This window comes from Hippocampus comes, unplaced genomic scaffold (assembly GCF_001891065.2).
Source record: "Hippocampus comes isolate QL1 unplaced genomic scaffold, H_comes_QL1_v1.1 scaffold82, whole genome shotgun sequence".
Classification (NCBI taxonomy): domain Eukaryota; kingdom Metazoa; phylum Chordata; class Actinopteri; order Syngnathiformes; family Syngnathidae; genus Hippocampus; species Hippocampus comes.
This window is the reverse complement of record NW_017805135.1, coordinates 680,511-695,289: the sequence shown is the minus strand read 5'-3', so window position 1 is coordinate 695,289 and position 14,779 is coordinate 680,511. Positions and strand designations below refer to the sequence as shown.

General features: G+C 42.8%; 1 protein-coding gene across 3 annotated transcripts in view; it reads right to left on the bottom strand.

Moving 5' to 3' along the window:
• The window catches only part of LOC109513878 (A-kinase anchor protein 13), a 61,290-nt gene that overhangs the window by 4,992 nt on the left and 41,519 nt on the right, over positions 1 to 14,779 (bottom strand). For all 3 annotated transcript variants that reach the window (XM_019866576.1, XM_019866577.1, XM_019866575.1), the window contains exon 10: positions 4,571 to 4,625. In XM_019866576.1, the coding sequence (XP_019722135.1) occupies positions 4,571 to 4,625 (55 nt within the window). The remainder of the gene's footprint in view (positions 1 to 4,570; positions 4,626 to 14,779) is intronic.

The window sequence follows — 14,779 nt, the reverse complement described above, 5'->3', positions numbered from 1 at the left end:
CCCACACACCCACACACACACACACACACACACACACACACACACGTCATCCCAAGCACGCACACGACAGGTGACAAATCAGGGATTAGCTCAATAGTTTAATGTTATATGATCATGCGGGCTGGATTTGCACGGTTCAATCCAATAAATATTCATGGTAAAATAAAATAATAAAGTTTAGAATAACAAACTATGCGTTAATGGATCGTGTTGATAGTTTGCAGTGGTCCTGTAGTTATTGAATGTTCGTTCAGATCAAAATGTTGCTGTGTGTTTCCAAATTCTGGAAGGTGAGGTCTATAAGCAGTGATGTGTGAGAAAGAGAGAGAGAGAGAGAGAGAGAGAGAGAGAGAGAGAGAGAGAGAGAGAGAGAGAGAGAGAGACTATTGAGTGGTGGAGAAACTGTCGGTGAGTTGTTTAAGATATTTTTAAGGACACCTGGAAAGGGCCAAAACGACTCGAAAATTGCCGCGTCCAGCCAAAATGTGTCTTTTCAAACCAAGGAATCCGAGACTTTTGGTCAGATTTGGCCAGACTAGCACTAACCCGTTTCTGAGCGAAACTTGTTTCAGGGAGCTGAATTTTTCATCCAGGGCGAGTTGTCAAACCTCACCGTATTGCTTCGTGCACACGATGAAAACCATAATGTTTAAAATTCCACCCAGCACCTATCTTCCTCATATTCATGGTTGACATTTAATAGCAGACTTTCGGTGTCTTTTAAGGCATTTTGGTTCTTGTGACTATTTTTGTGGGTTTACTCATGATAGACATGCCTATTAAATTTCACGCTGCAATTAATGATATGGCACAAGTGGTCTAAATTTCAATTGAGCATGAATACGTGCTGAGTTAATGCAGCCTTTGAGTAAAAGCGTCAATGTCAAGTGGAGCTTTTTACAGTATGGTTGGTTTATCTCCGTTTGACTAAAACACGCAACGCAGGGTGGCACATATTTGCATTTCTTAAAGCAAGACATCCCCCTTTAAGCGGGGGATTGTTTTTTTTCCCCCGCTTACACCCACTGCGACTGAGGTCAAACGAACAATTGGAACGACACAGAAATGTTTATGTTTCAAGGCACATCTGCGAGAGACATCAGCAAATCCTAGTTGAGTCTCGTGGGGGATGCAACCCGACGAGGCGGGTTTGTATTCAAGACGCATTTCAAGTGTGACAGCTCATGACCAGCGTGAATCGCTCTTTCACAACAACTTCAGAGGTGTTGGACATCGCCAGTTTAAAAAAAAAAAAAAAAAAAAAGGGCCACCGAGAAGTCGGCAAGAAAATGTATGTTGCCAGAGAAGAGAAAAAAATACAGAGGAGATATGATTCCAACAAATCATTCGCTTCCACGGAAATGAACGTGGTGAGAAATAACGGAGGAGATAAAGCAGCCATCGGGCCTTCCTATCACATAGCGCCCTCATTCCATTTCACCTGCACATTTTCATACCCTGAGTCGCTACCTTAAGTGTTTTCTCCCGACAGACACAGATTGCAGATAAAGTCTTCATTTATTTCCCTCTCTTGGGTACCCCAGCCGGTTATTCTTGGAGGACGACAAAAGTTAAATCTGAGCAAAACATTCCATGATAACAAGGTTGGTTACTTTATGCAGAGTCAGTGGGGAAGCTAATGGCTATGGACACACTTTTGAGTACTTAAGGAGTCCACATCGACCCCAAAAAGAAGGCCCACACTTTTTATGTTTTTTTTGTACAACAACAACAACAACAACAACAAGAACAAAAACAACAACAACAACAACAACAACAACAACAACAACAACGCTACTTTTTGCAGAGTCAGCATAAAAGCTAATGGTTGTGTGCGTACTGCAAGGAATGGAGTCAATGGTACTCAGGACCCCTCCTCCTAAAATAATGGCCAATATTACAAACGGAAGATGAAATAACTCCAGTCCCATGCCAAGGTCAAAGTTGTATTGACAAACTTTTTAGAGTAGGCCAAATACTACAGAAAAAAACAACAGTTCCACTGTGAGAAACTGTTGCTTGCAACAATTTTTTTTTTCTCCAGAGTATTCTGGGAGACTGGCGACCAGTCAGGATGCAGCCAGTCTATCAGGCATAGCCAGCTGGGATATACTACAGTCAGAGCAGCACGGAAGAGCAAGCAGCCAGCATCCTACCCTTCAAGGAAAACAGTTTGAATCTTGGCTCGGATTGCTTGCATCTTCTCCCAAAATTCGGTGTGCTTTTTAGAATTTGGACGAGTACCCTAAATCCAGATTTGCTATTTGTATTGACGACAATGAATGTCTTTCAGATAGACTTCAATGGTTAATCATTGCCCTTTTCACAAAAAACAAGTCACAGTCCAACAAATAAAAAATCCAAATTGATCCAAACGGTTAATGTGGTGCACTTACAAAGTGCTAAATCTACACCATACTGCACCCAAAGCACTTTACCTCTCAAATTCACGTATTTGAAAACTATGTAATGAACTGGAGCACGAGTGCATTGAGGCGGCTCTCTCTACGGCCAAACTTTCTCTTGAGTTTAAACTGGCCTACTTTAACCAGGATCCCTCGCCATACAGTGGCCAAAGGTGGTATCCAGATTGGGTTTTGCGACTGCTGCTCTTGGAAATCCATCCTGTCTGGGACCAGTTCATAGCTAGCTGGGAGATATCTCTCAGGGGCCCGAGTTGGCAAACACCATCCGTGTATTGCTATGACGGCATTAGGTGCCAACAGCAAAGTACAAATAGAGGCGCTGATATGCTGCCGAGCTGGACTTTATTGACTGACTGCTGAGCAGTTTAATATCATGCTCATTAGCTGGCAAACTATTCACCTACATGCACACACTTTTGAGTATCTGGCTGAAAGGAGCCCACGTAGCTCCATTTGACGCATGCACAATCCCTTAGCTTCAAAAGTAAAAGTGTAATGGATGGACAGGTGAATAAGTAAAAGGCATGCATCTTTTGGATCAAGAGCTCAACCCTGAACTTCACCTTGTTCAACACGAGCAAAAAATATCCAGCATCATTGGGCTGCGACTTTCCAGGAGCTTTGAGGGTGTTCAGGGACGCTAACAAGCAAACACCACGGATAAGTCAATTGGAGGGCAGCTAATTAGGACTGCCTGGAGCGGGTATATCAGCAGCTCTCCTTGACACCACCGTATAAGGTGTAAAAAGTTCATGCTGGACATTCTGAGATCTGTGCTGAGATTTTATGAAAACTGTGTGTGTGTGTGTGTGTGTGTGTGTGTGTGTGTGTGTGTGTGTGTGTGTGTGTGTTTTAGCCTGAGCTTGATATGCTGTGGCACACTCGACTACAGAGAGCATGGAGGATCTTGATGACTCAGCATCACTTCTACTTGCAATTGACACACTGATCTTTATTTCTTGCTACATCTATATCAGCATAATTCCAGACGCACGTAAAAAGCACTTTGCTCTCAGTCTGATGTGGCTCAGTCATCTGTTATTTCAAGTTGTTGTCTCTCTTGAGTGAAGGTCTTGCCATGCCTGCAAGCTTCCCGACAAAATACGCTTTGAGCATAGCGTGAATAACTGGAGTAACAGCGTTGACCCTGTCGGATGACTTTGGAAGCTCCAGGTTAAGTTGCAAACATGAACCTTATTTTTATTTTTATTTCTACTGCATACAATATTTTTGTTTTTCCATGTAAATATTTGCTTCTCAATGGAAAAAGATTGGATACCCCTGGTACACAGCATTATGTATGGTGATGTAGGCATCAGCTTCAGCCTACTCCTTTTTGGGCTCGTATTTCTACATACTGAAATACATATCTTCAATGTTAATGCCCAAATAAACTAAACAAAGCCAAACTAAACTAAAATATATATTTTAATACAATCCATACTTAGATTTACAAACATCACAAGCTTATTGCTAACACTCATTGCTAGGCTAACAGAACCAGAGCCAGTTCCCATAAATAAACATTCATTCACAAACAATGAAGCAACATACACAGACAGACAACACTACTCACAGGCAAACTGTATTTTCTTCCTCTACTCGGTGAAAAAAGGTGTTTTATTAATGACGTTCCATCACTGCTTTCTTTGTGTGCACACAAGGGTCTCACAGTTGGAACAGCTCTAATATAGGCAAATTTTTGCTATTCACAATAGGTTTCATGAATGGCTTGATTTCACGGGATTCAAGGTGCAAATACCAACACAAATGGATTTTATGCTTAAAAAAAAAAAAACTGTTGTATTGGCATTACTTGTGCTCTCGCTCAACAGAAATGACATGCAAGTGCGTGAGAAAATAAATGTCATGGAGACAGGCATGGGGGGGAGGGGGGAGAGACACGTGACTCATTCTTAGCAAGACAAAGCAGCCCGAGGCCTCACAGTCAGTGTGTCTGTCACTTGTGGTCGGTGTCATTTGAACATGTGGAAAGTCACAGGGCCAATTAGCTATCAGCACAAGCAAAGATCGACAAGACAAAGGGAGTATCAAACAAGGAAATTAAACAAGCAACTATTGCTGTATATAATCAGTTTAAAGTCACAAAAATAAAAAACAAACATCAAGGAAGTTGGTCTTACCTGAGTGTTGAGCGTCGAGTGGCTGCTGTAAGGACGCCTCACCGTCGCGGTGGATCTATGAAGTGGGAGGAAACAGGAAGACACTGAATCAGCCTCAGCAACATGTGACACGCGTCAGCCGGCGAGACAGAATGATGCGGCAGTCTGGAAGTGTCGGAAAGGAGGCGACAGCGAGGCGACTTCTTGGATAGGTTGGCCGTGAACACACGAGGCTTTTGCTTCCTTCATATGTGCTCAGTATGGCTATACAGCAGCTGTGCGTGCGCGTGAGCGAGCTCACCCCTGTGTATGCGTGTGCCCAGAGTCTGCCAATGCTGGTTTTTGTGACAAACTAATCACACATACCACTCCCAAAACTGCCACCTCAACGTCTGCGCAGGTGGCAGTCAACGCTTCGGTGGTTTTCAGAATTGACTAGACGCTCAACTTAACAGACTCTTTGTGTTAATGATGATGGAAACAGCGGACAGCGTTTAGAAGGCTACCTTTGACTTTGCATCACAGTCATCCTTAAAATTGTATGATGGACACGTCACATGAAACACTACATCACTTGGTCTTTATTTGAAAGCTGTGAGGTGTCAAGGACTTTCAATCAGAATCAGGGGACACTGACAATCACAACTGGGAAGGATTCTTACGAAAAACCGGACATACAAATCCAATTTGAAAATGGTATGACCCAAAAGATAAATAAATAAACCGTCGTCATCATCATCAAAAAAAGCAGATTAGGTTAAAAACAACTGATCTTTTAATTCTGGGATGGACTTTCCATGAAACACTCTAAAGGTTTTGATCAGTTTGATAACTTTAGCACACTAAATCCTAAGAAGGACCTTCTACAAAACAGCTTCGTTGGTTGAGAACTGATCTTTTTTTTTTTCGTCATGGTGAATTGACTCCGCTGTGATGGATGTTTACACGTTTTTTTTAAATACCGCAATAGCTTTTACATGAAATACTTCCTCCTTTTTTAAATGTTTCTTCTTCCCTAAACAAATTCTTCTTGGCTCATGACACCAAAATGTTTATGAGGTGACAGTGAATCACAGTGGTCATGGCTCATAGAAGTCAGTGTGACCAAATGTAAACAAATTAGTCTCTTTGCTAAAATTTCGCCTGCTGTAACATCTCAAATTCACCCAAAATGGCTATTTCAAACCATCATGGGTGAATTCCTGTTCAAATTCTTGAGCGTGGGTTTTTAAGGCTTTTATGAACGTCGTGTTATGGTAAACATGGAATTGAGTGCACATGTGTATCAATAGATGCTGTAAGCCAGGCCGCGGACTGAGGTTCACCATACAATTTTGGGCTAGTTCTCAAAGGAGCACCAAAGGTTGTTGCTTGGTGCTCATTTTTTCCGCTCAACCAAGTAAGTTCACTGACAGAGGCGATTTATACTTTTTATTTATCAATTTGTACGTCATGAGTTTATTAGTCTCGCAATGGAGAAATTCCCAATTCACAGTTATACTTTTACAATCAATTTGTACGTCATGAGGAGATGTTTCCACAGCAGTATTTTGAGATGTGTTCTTCAGATGGTTTCACAGTGTACAACTTAATACATCCATGACCTAATTAAATAGAGCTAATAAAGTACTTGGAACTTACTTGTATAGAATGGCACATGCAACGATCAGTGTTACTGAATTGAATATGGCTTTTTAAAACAAACAAACAAAAAAAAAGTTATGCACTGCAGCTATAATATGGCACACAACACATGTGCAATGTGCTTATTTGGATACAAGTGCTCAATTCCCATGAGAAAACTCACAGTGCGGTGATGTCATGTTAAAGTTAAAAATATCATAAGACAGCGCAGTCATTGATTAAGCAGACACCAAAGAGGAAAAAAAAAATAAGACCACGAGCGTGACCCTTGCAGAATGACTTCCATGTGAGATGGCAAAGACTTGTCTGTTGAGAAACCTGCTCCTGCAGCAAAGGACCATGTGTACTGGCATGCGTCCATCAAACCCAAACAAACACAAACAGATAGATGCCTGTGCCAACATCACATACAGTCGTGCTCATCTATCAAACAGGGCCCGAGACGGAACAAACATGCCAGTTTAGCTGTTCACACACCCTGCATGGACACGCGCAAAATGAAATGGCAATGGTAGAAGTTACCACTAATTCCAATTTCCATCTTGAAGTATTTCAGGGACAGCTGCTTCTGGTGGATTTAGGGGGAAACAACTGAGCGTCCGCACTGACGCATGCATACTAGGACGTGAAGTGGAGTCACATAGCACACATACATCTGGAGGGACTCTTCTCTGTAATGTAAGTCTCAAACCTCCTTTTATACACAAACAGCCCAAAGCTAGACTTTGCAACGATCTGATCAGCTGTATCTCATCGGCTGATATGCTTCTATGCATATTTTGTTAACTTTTTACAAGCTTTTTTTAAGCCCCAATTTAACATAGATTCAGCCAAGGTAGGATACTGCCTGCAACTTTGCATAGCAGCCCAAAAGCATCGTGCCATAAGATCATTGGATGATGTCAGCGCTAATGTCTTGGTGTGATGTAATTGTGAATCGAGGGCTGGGTGTTAACCGTCACACCCCTGCACCCAGTAACTGCGTAATACCCTTTCACACACGGGTGTCTACTAAACCTTTCATATGGTGATTATATATTACAAACAAACTAAGAATTTCAAATAAAACTAAAATGGACCTGTTCTGATACTTCGGTGGCGGACAAAAGATCACGTCCCACAACTAAAGATGAAACGAATGGGAAATGATTAAACCAACACACCTTGCTTGCTTCAGTCACACTAGATGGCGTAAGCTAACAATACAATTCACAATTTCGTGTCGAGCCCATTAAGCTCCCATTATAGGGATAGAAAAACTATTCAACCGTGAGAACATTGATCCAGCCAGAAGTATACGTTACCCATTATTATTATTATTATTATTATTTAATTACTGCTTGTGTTTTCTGTTTTCATAAGCCCACACCATACAATGACAATTCCTAATTACTGCTTGTGTTTTCTGTTTTCATAAGCCCATACAATGACAATTCTATTTAACTTCAATCTTTATGTGGGGCACTTTGTTAGAGATTAAAAGAGATTAAGCCATGAAAGTACACATGGAACCTGTGAATGGCTCATTAAATCTTACGATCGCTTCGCCGTTATTTAGAAAACTGTAATGTGGAGCAAGTAAAGCACTGATTCCGCGGCCCTTCCACCCACTCCTCTTCAAAGCTAGCCGCTCAGGTTCATATTTGTAGCACCGAGTGACCCAAAACTGCACCCAGTAAAAACACATCTCCTTTAAAAATGAATCGATGTAAAAGCGCCATGTTTTGCTACGGTGACGAAAAATAGGAAAGCAGTCAAACGTTTCCTCCAGAAGTTCAAAGATACAGTAAAACAACAATGTCCTGGCATGGTGGGTGGATGATAACACTTGCCTATTAAATGCTAGGTCAGAACGCGTGGTTATTTTTAAATGTTTCAGACAGCATGAGTTTTGCAAAGATTCTCATGCTGTTTTTTGTAGTGTTGCTTTAAATGTGCAATTAGAAGAATCGTATCAAACCTTTCCAGTTGTGTGCCGCCACGGCAGAAGAGCGTAAAGTCTTTTTGGACTTTAACAAAATAAATAAATAAGTGTCACACAGCCGATATCCCTGCGACTCATAACTATATTGTTAGCACCTTCACATATGCTGTTGTTGTGATCAGCTGAATTCTATTTTATCAGAGATCTTAGATACAGGACTGTGTAACCAGATATTTGTTTTTTTTTTCCTCTCTCTCTCGCTGACTACTATTCGATACTTGATTGGGAAACCCCTAATTTCAGACAATGATAAAAGTTTCAAATTGTGTTTTCAAAAAAGGTGAGGATTTGAAATTGGTGTTTCAAGTAAGATGGAGGATATCAAGCCAGGTTTGGCCTTTCAAATGATTCTAAGCCAGGGTGAGGGTTTGAGCAGCCAGCACACAGAATTGCTCCAAGCATGTACAACACCTCCCTCCTCACTTTAGTCAGTTTTTAACTTGAAACCAGTTGCTGATGTCAGCTCCTGTTTGAGGTGAAAGGATGTGAGAGCAAGAGAGAGCGAGAGCAAGAGCGAGAAACAGAGAGAAAATAGCGTGGGAATAAAAACATGGAGCAGGGCGGTGGGCTAAAATCTTCCTCCTGCCTCGGAATAGCAGCGGCTTCTGGCTCTGGGCCAAATGACTTTACTCCAGCCGGCATTTCACATCCCGGCTTCTTGGTGCCCATAAAACACATCATCATCATCACCATGTAGTTTAGCGGTGCGGCTAACTGTCAATGCATTTTAATGCTAACTGGCATGCAGACATGTCGACTGCTGTGCTGTGCCCGGTTCAGCACGTCGCTCTAGTGTCTTTGTTCCTCGTGACGGCTGTCGGTGACAACAGCAACGACATGACTTCGACAACATGTCTTGCATTGTCTCAGGCTTGAAAGCTTTGTTTGGAAAACATTGGATTAAGACCCTAAATTGACATCTTCAAATCCTGTTTGAAATCCTTGTCCTGACCCGAAACGGGGCCCCAACACTTGGTTTGAAAGCCCGATTTGAAACCCAGCACCAGGCTTCAAACCCCAGCCATGACCGTGAGTCCTCAGGCACCAGCAAATAGTTTGCCGATGTCTCACTCCTGTCATGTTTCCATTCGACTCGAGTCTCAAAGAAGAGTGAGAAGATGGAGGTGAACATAGGATGAAGGGCAAACACGTAATCGCTGTAACAATCATCTGAAATCACGCCACATTATGACAATGAGCCTGTTGAACGCAAAGGACGAGCGGCATCATTATTGAACGGGAAGTCACGGACAAGCTCCACCGACAATAATCATTGGCTGGGCGCGCACGCCAACACGCACGCGCGCGCGCACACACACACACACACACACACACACACACACACACACAGTGCTTAAGCCAGGAGGAAAAAGTGAGGCGCAATGGAATAAGAAAAGATTCTATGCATCCTGCTGCAGCTTTATATAGCACAACTTCAGGGTGCAATAAGAATGACATCAAAAAGGGATTTCAAAGCCTAGCTTGAAAACCTTACACTGGTTTGAATGCTCAATTCAAAAACCCCAAGTCTGACTTGAAACCTGAAATTGAAACAGTAACGACACTTGCTTGAATTACTACTTGAAAACTTAACCCCAGTTTGAAACCGCTTGTCTTGTTTAAAACAAACAACAACAAAACTCAACAACCGAGCCGTAAGTTCCAATTTGAAAGCATATCCCTGTTTAGGAACCCTCATTTTAAACCCTAACATGAAACCTTCATTTTGTCTTGAAAATCTAATTTATAACCATAATACTTTGAAAACGTTGCTTGGAATACTAACACTGATTCGAAACCCAAACCCAGGCTGGAGACGCAAATTTGAAACCCTAGCATAAAAACGCTAATCCTGGTTTGACATCAAAATCTGAAAATTCAACTTGAAACCCAAACCTGTCTCAACACTAATTTGACGCCATAACCTTGTCTTAAAACCAAATTTACAATCCTATCCACGGTTAGAAGTCCTCATTTGAAATCCAAATTTCAAACCGCAAACACTGTTTGGAACCCTCAGTTGAATCCATAACACTTGTTTGAATTCCTAACTTGAAACCCTAACACTTGATTGGACCCTAAACCCTAGCTGCCAATTTGAAATTTTAATACTTATTTGACACCCTGATTTAAAATCCTGGATTAAAAGTGTCATTTAAAACCGTAACATTTATTTGAAATCCTAACTTGAAAACCTAACCATGATTTGAAACCCAAATACTTGTTTTAAACCCTAACACTGGCTTGAAACCTTGGTTTGAAATCGTAACCCTTGTTTTTGCAATAAGAATTGCTCTTCGAGGGATTATTACACTGAGTGCTGCACAGAGCCTTCATGTAACAGCACCTCAGAGGGCTTAGCGCCACGCTAACAGCATGCTAGCCTGACCAAACAACCCCACCGAGGCCCGAAAACGATCAAATGCAGTATCCACAAACCGCCTCTAGTCTGTGTGCGTGTGTTTTTTTTTTTTTAAACTCATCAAGTCCCTGGCAGCATCCCCAGTAGACACCAGTGACACTGCTGTATTTTCCACAGTTCGAAGCAGGGTTTAAACGTTTGAGAAGCTAGACATGCATCATAAAAAGCCATGGGTGTAACTTTGTGTGAAAGCGCAGTTCAAACCTCTCGGGTTTTGTAGCAGCCTCTCTCAACGCTCGCCAAAAAAAAAAAAAAAAAAACTTTTCGGGTGGTCTTACCTTGATCAAAACCACGTTGACGGCCCTCTCGCCCTTGGCACAGAAGCTGTACCGCCGCTTGTGGCGTTCATACATGGTTTCCCCCTCCCCAAAAATGTAAAAATATATCCAGAGCGAGCGGAGAGGAAAGGCAAGCCGATGAGCTGCGCTTAACATCTGGACAAGGAGGCAGCCTCAGCGCCCTCCTCCTCCTCCTCCTCTTCTTTCCCTCCCAAAAACCCGAGTCCGGCCTCTGGCTGACTGGGGCCCACCCCCCGCCTCTTCCTGGGCTCAGTGAATGTCCCCCTCTGTCTCCTTCAGTCCACCACAACACTAGGTCGTATACAGTAGGACAGATGACACTTTGGCCATTGTGCGCTCAGTTGACACAATTAGGCCAGCGGGAGAGGTTCGACGCACCCTAGTGGGTGGGGAAGGAACCCGAAAGGGTGGCTCCTGGGGGAGTGGCACGTGGTGGGAAAGGCAACGTGAGCACATATGACTGAGTGCGCCACTGAGGGGTCCCGGGTTTTCCCAATCAAGAAAACTTTTAAATGGAAGCCCCGAATACTCCTGCTGCCGTGTGATTACTCATATCCAAGTTAAAAAAAAAAAGATTCAATTTAGTTTTTCTGTCTAAAACTTCTGCTGAGCTGAGTGAGTGTAATCAACATGCACTTTATAAGGAATTAGTCAATTTATTGACAAGTTTTAATAATTAGGGACAAGAAATATGCAGTGTCAAATTCACTGCGGAGCATTATTGTTGTTCCTGAGGGGGTAAAAAAAACAAAGAGGGTTGAAGTAAAGGTCGTTCAGTATGGACTTAGATATGCTAAGCCTACTGTGAAAGGCTAATGCTTGTTTGACACCAAAACCCAGATGTGAAACCCTAACATTTGGTTGCTTAAGTTGAAACCCGAACCCTTGTTTGAAATGTTAACCCAGATTTGATCCGAAACTGAAACCCTAATCGAGGATTGAAAACCCGATTTTACATCATATCCCTTGTTGGAAAGCCTAATTGAAACGCTATTACTTGGTTGAAACCATAATTTGAACCCCAAACTCAGGCTTGAGAAAAAAAATAAATTCGATCACTTGGACCTGACCCAAAACAGTTGCTTGAAACGAACAGACCTGAAATTGCAAACCTGAACCTGACTTGACTTGCACAATTTGGAATTGGACTACTAACAATTAGATCCTAAATTATTTCCACATCTGAATAAATCTGTGGTCGACCAGTTCCCATCCTGACCTTAGAGGACCCGCTGTAATCATAGCGTTAGGGATGAGAAACAGCATTTTTCAGTGGTTATTATCCCTGGGGAGGGGGGGTGGGTGACACGACTGAGTGGCTGCCAAGCATTCGGAAGATTACCGGCGGCCCGACTCGGCGTTCCCTCAAGAGCTATCCACATATCCTTGAGGGAAGAAACTCCTGGCTGCTCCCGATGATGTGTCATCAAACAGTGGGACGGCAGCGGATTAACTTTACAGCATTTCTTTTATTCTGAATCAATACGCTTTTTGGTCTGACAGAATTGTAATCCCACAAGATCCTGCAAGAATTGCAATCAGCGGAACGAGGACAACAATGGCAGAGGATGGAAGCCAAATGCCTTTTTCTCCGCTTAGTGAGAAGGGAGGCTGACAAGATGGGAGGCACGTCAGGTGACAGGGACAATGTGGCAGCCTCATATTCTTCCCCCAACATGACCGCCCCCGACCTCTGGTCCTGGCATCACTTGCCTGCCAAACAAACGAAGCATTTGGCGCGTGCTAACTGCCAACGCCGTCGCGGAGTGCCAACTCTTTGATCAGCATCAATGACACATTTCCATAGCCCCTGTGCGTAGTCGTGGATGAATCGTTAAGGCGACGGACGGTCATTCAGGTTTCGGCTCTCCGGAGAAAGAAACTGAATGAAATATATTTCACTGATCAGAGTCTTGAATATTTGCCTCCCTCTACCCCTAAATCATGTGCACCCCACTGCGCTTCTGTACATATCAATCTGCTTATTTCGATCACTTGACGTGGCGGTAAAAAAACAACAACAAAAAAAAAAGCCCACTAGCTCACAAAAATGGGTGAAGAAACCACCTCTTCAGAGGGCTTCCTTGAGAAAGTAGAAATGCCAAATGATTACATAGAAGAAGGAGAAGAGCCGACAATTTCAAAGAAAAAGCTGCATTTGAGAGATAATAACAGTAGTCCTACTTAAAATGTGTTTTTATCCCTACAGGTCATTTTCACACACACACAAAGCCTACTCTGCGAAATACGTGACGGCATGCTCACAGATGAAGTAATGAAGCTTCCAAAACCACCCAAAAAGAACTCATCACTGTATGTCGTTTCCATTTTCAACATCCTATCTTTGTGAAACGTACGACCTAAACAAAATTACAGAATAGACTGGACCTAAGTAACACAGTCCGGGTGTCACTGTCTCCCACCACCCCGAGAAGGAACCGACTCAAGAGAACAAGAACAGAAAGAGAAGCAAATAATGACTCCAACTAATCACATTTAGTATGTTGGTGAGATGCATTTGTGTTGTTTTGATTTATTTTACTTTGACAGACTAGTAAAAATACCGCTGTACACATTTCCCGTTCTGTGGCGCAAAAATGGTTGGGGACTGCAGCTCCAAAGCCCAGTCCCGTTTGAGGTACCCCTTTGAGGAAGTCTCCCAACTCCCCTGCTTGTCAGAAAGCCGCCCAATAAATAGAATCCCAAATCTTTTTTGTCACACCTCCCGGTGCCCCGTCACCTGCGGTGAAGGATCGACCAACATCCGCTTGGCTGATTCGCTTTACTTACTTTGACTCCTTTCATATCTTACACAAGCCTGCGGGACCGGCGAGACTTTCATCGCTAATTTCCCAAAACGCTGCGTAACGCAGACTGGTCACACCTCCACACAAATTCCATTTATTCATTGGCTCCGTACTTGACGAGCCTTAAGCCCAGAAGAACGTAGATGATGGATGGTGATTCTGGATGACAAGAATCTATGGCTTCTGGAAGAGTTTTTTTTTTTTTTTTGTGTGTGTGTGTGTGAGGGGCACACACTTCTGTCTTCATTTTCTGGTTAAAAAAAATGGGAGTATTTTACAGATGAATATCGGGTGCCCAAGGCCTCGGGAAAAAAAGGGCACTTTGCCAGTTGTCGGAGCTTTGATTATCAAAAAAAAATTGCGTGTTGACACAAAGAGAAATTTCAAAGAATGCACTGAAAAATTTGCATTCATCATCCCTCAAACCTGCACACAATTTCCAATTTGCAATGGCACTCGGAGACAAAGCCGAGGAATTTTGATGAGACATTTGGTCCAAATTCAGTGGTAAGAGCAACTATTCTTCCATAATGTACTGAAATCGTGATGTTAAGCCGCAAACACGATTAGGCTTCCACACGATTTGTCAAAACAATAAGCAAGAGAATGGTCACAAATGGGCAATGATTTTGGGTAGGCAGAAAAAAACATTCTTAGAAACTGTCATGACAAATGAAGGAATGCATGGAGTGATGAACACAATGTTTGAAGGAAAAATACACAAAGGGGACAATCCCCTTTTTATTTGCCAATACTGGAGACCACGTGACAAGGGTTCCGATATATGTTGAAGCATTTGTGCAAAGCAATCAGAGGCGTTCGCCATTGAGAGCTCAGCACCCATTCTCCACATTGATCATCCTGCCAAAAGACAAGAATTTGATATCTATTCGGTTGTACCCTGGGAAATGTGAGTAAACCGAGGAAATGTGAAGGTGTTGATCTGACAGAATAGTGTGTCAACAGTCAATACAGGCTGGAGGTACTCAGGGGAAGGGGACACACACGCACGCACGCACGCACGCACGCACGCACGCACGCACGCACGCACGCACGCACGCACACACACACACA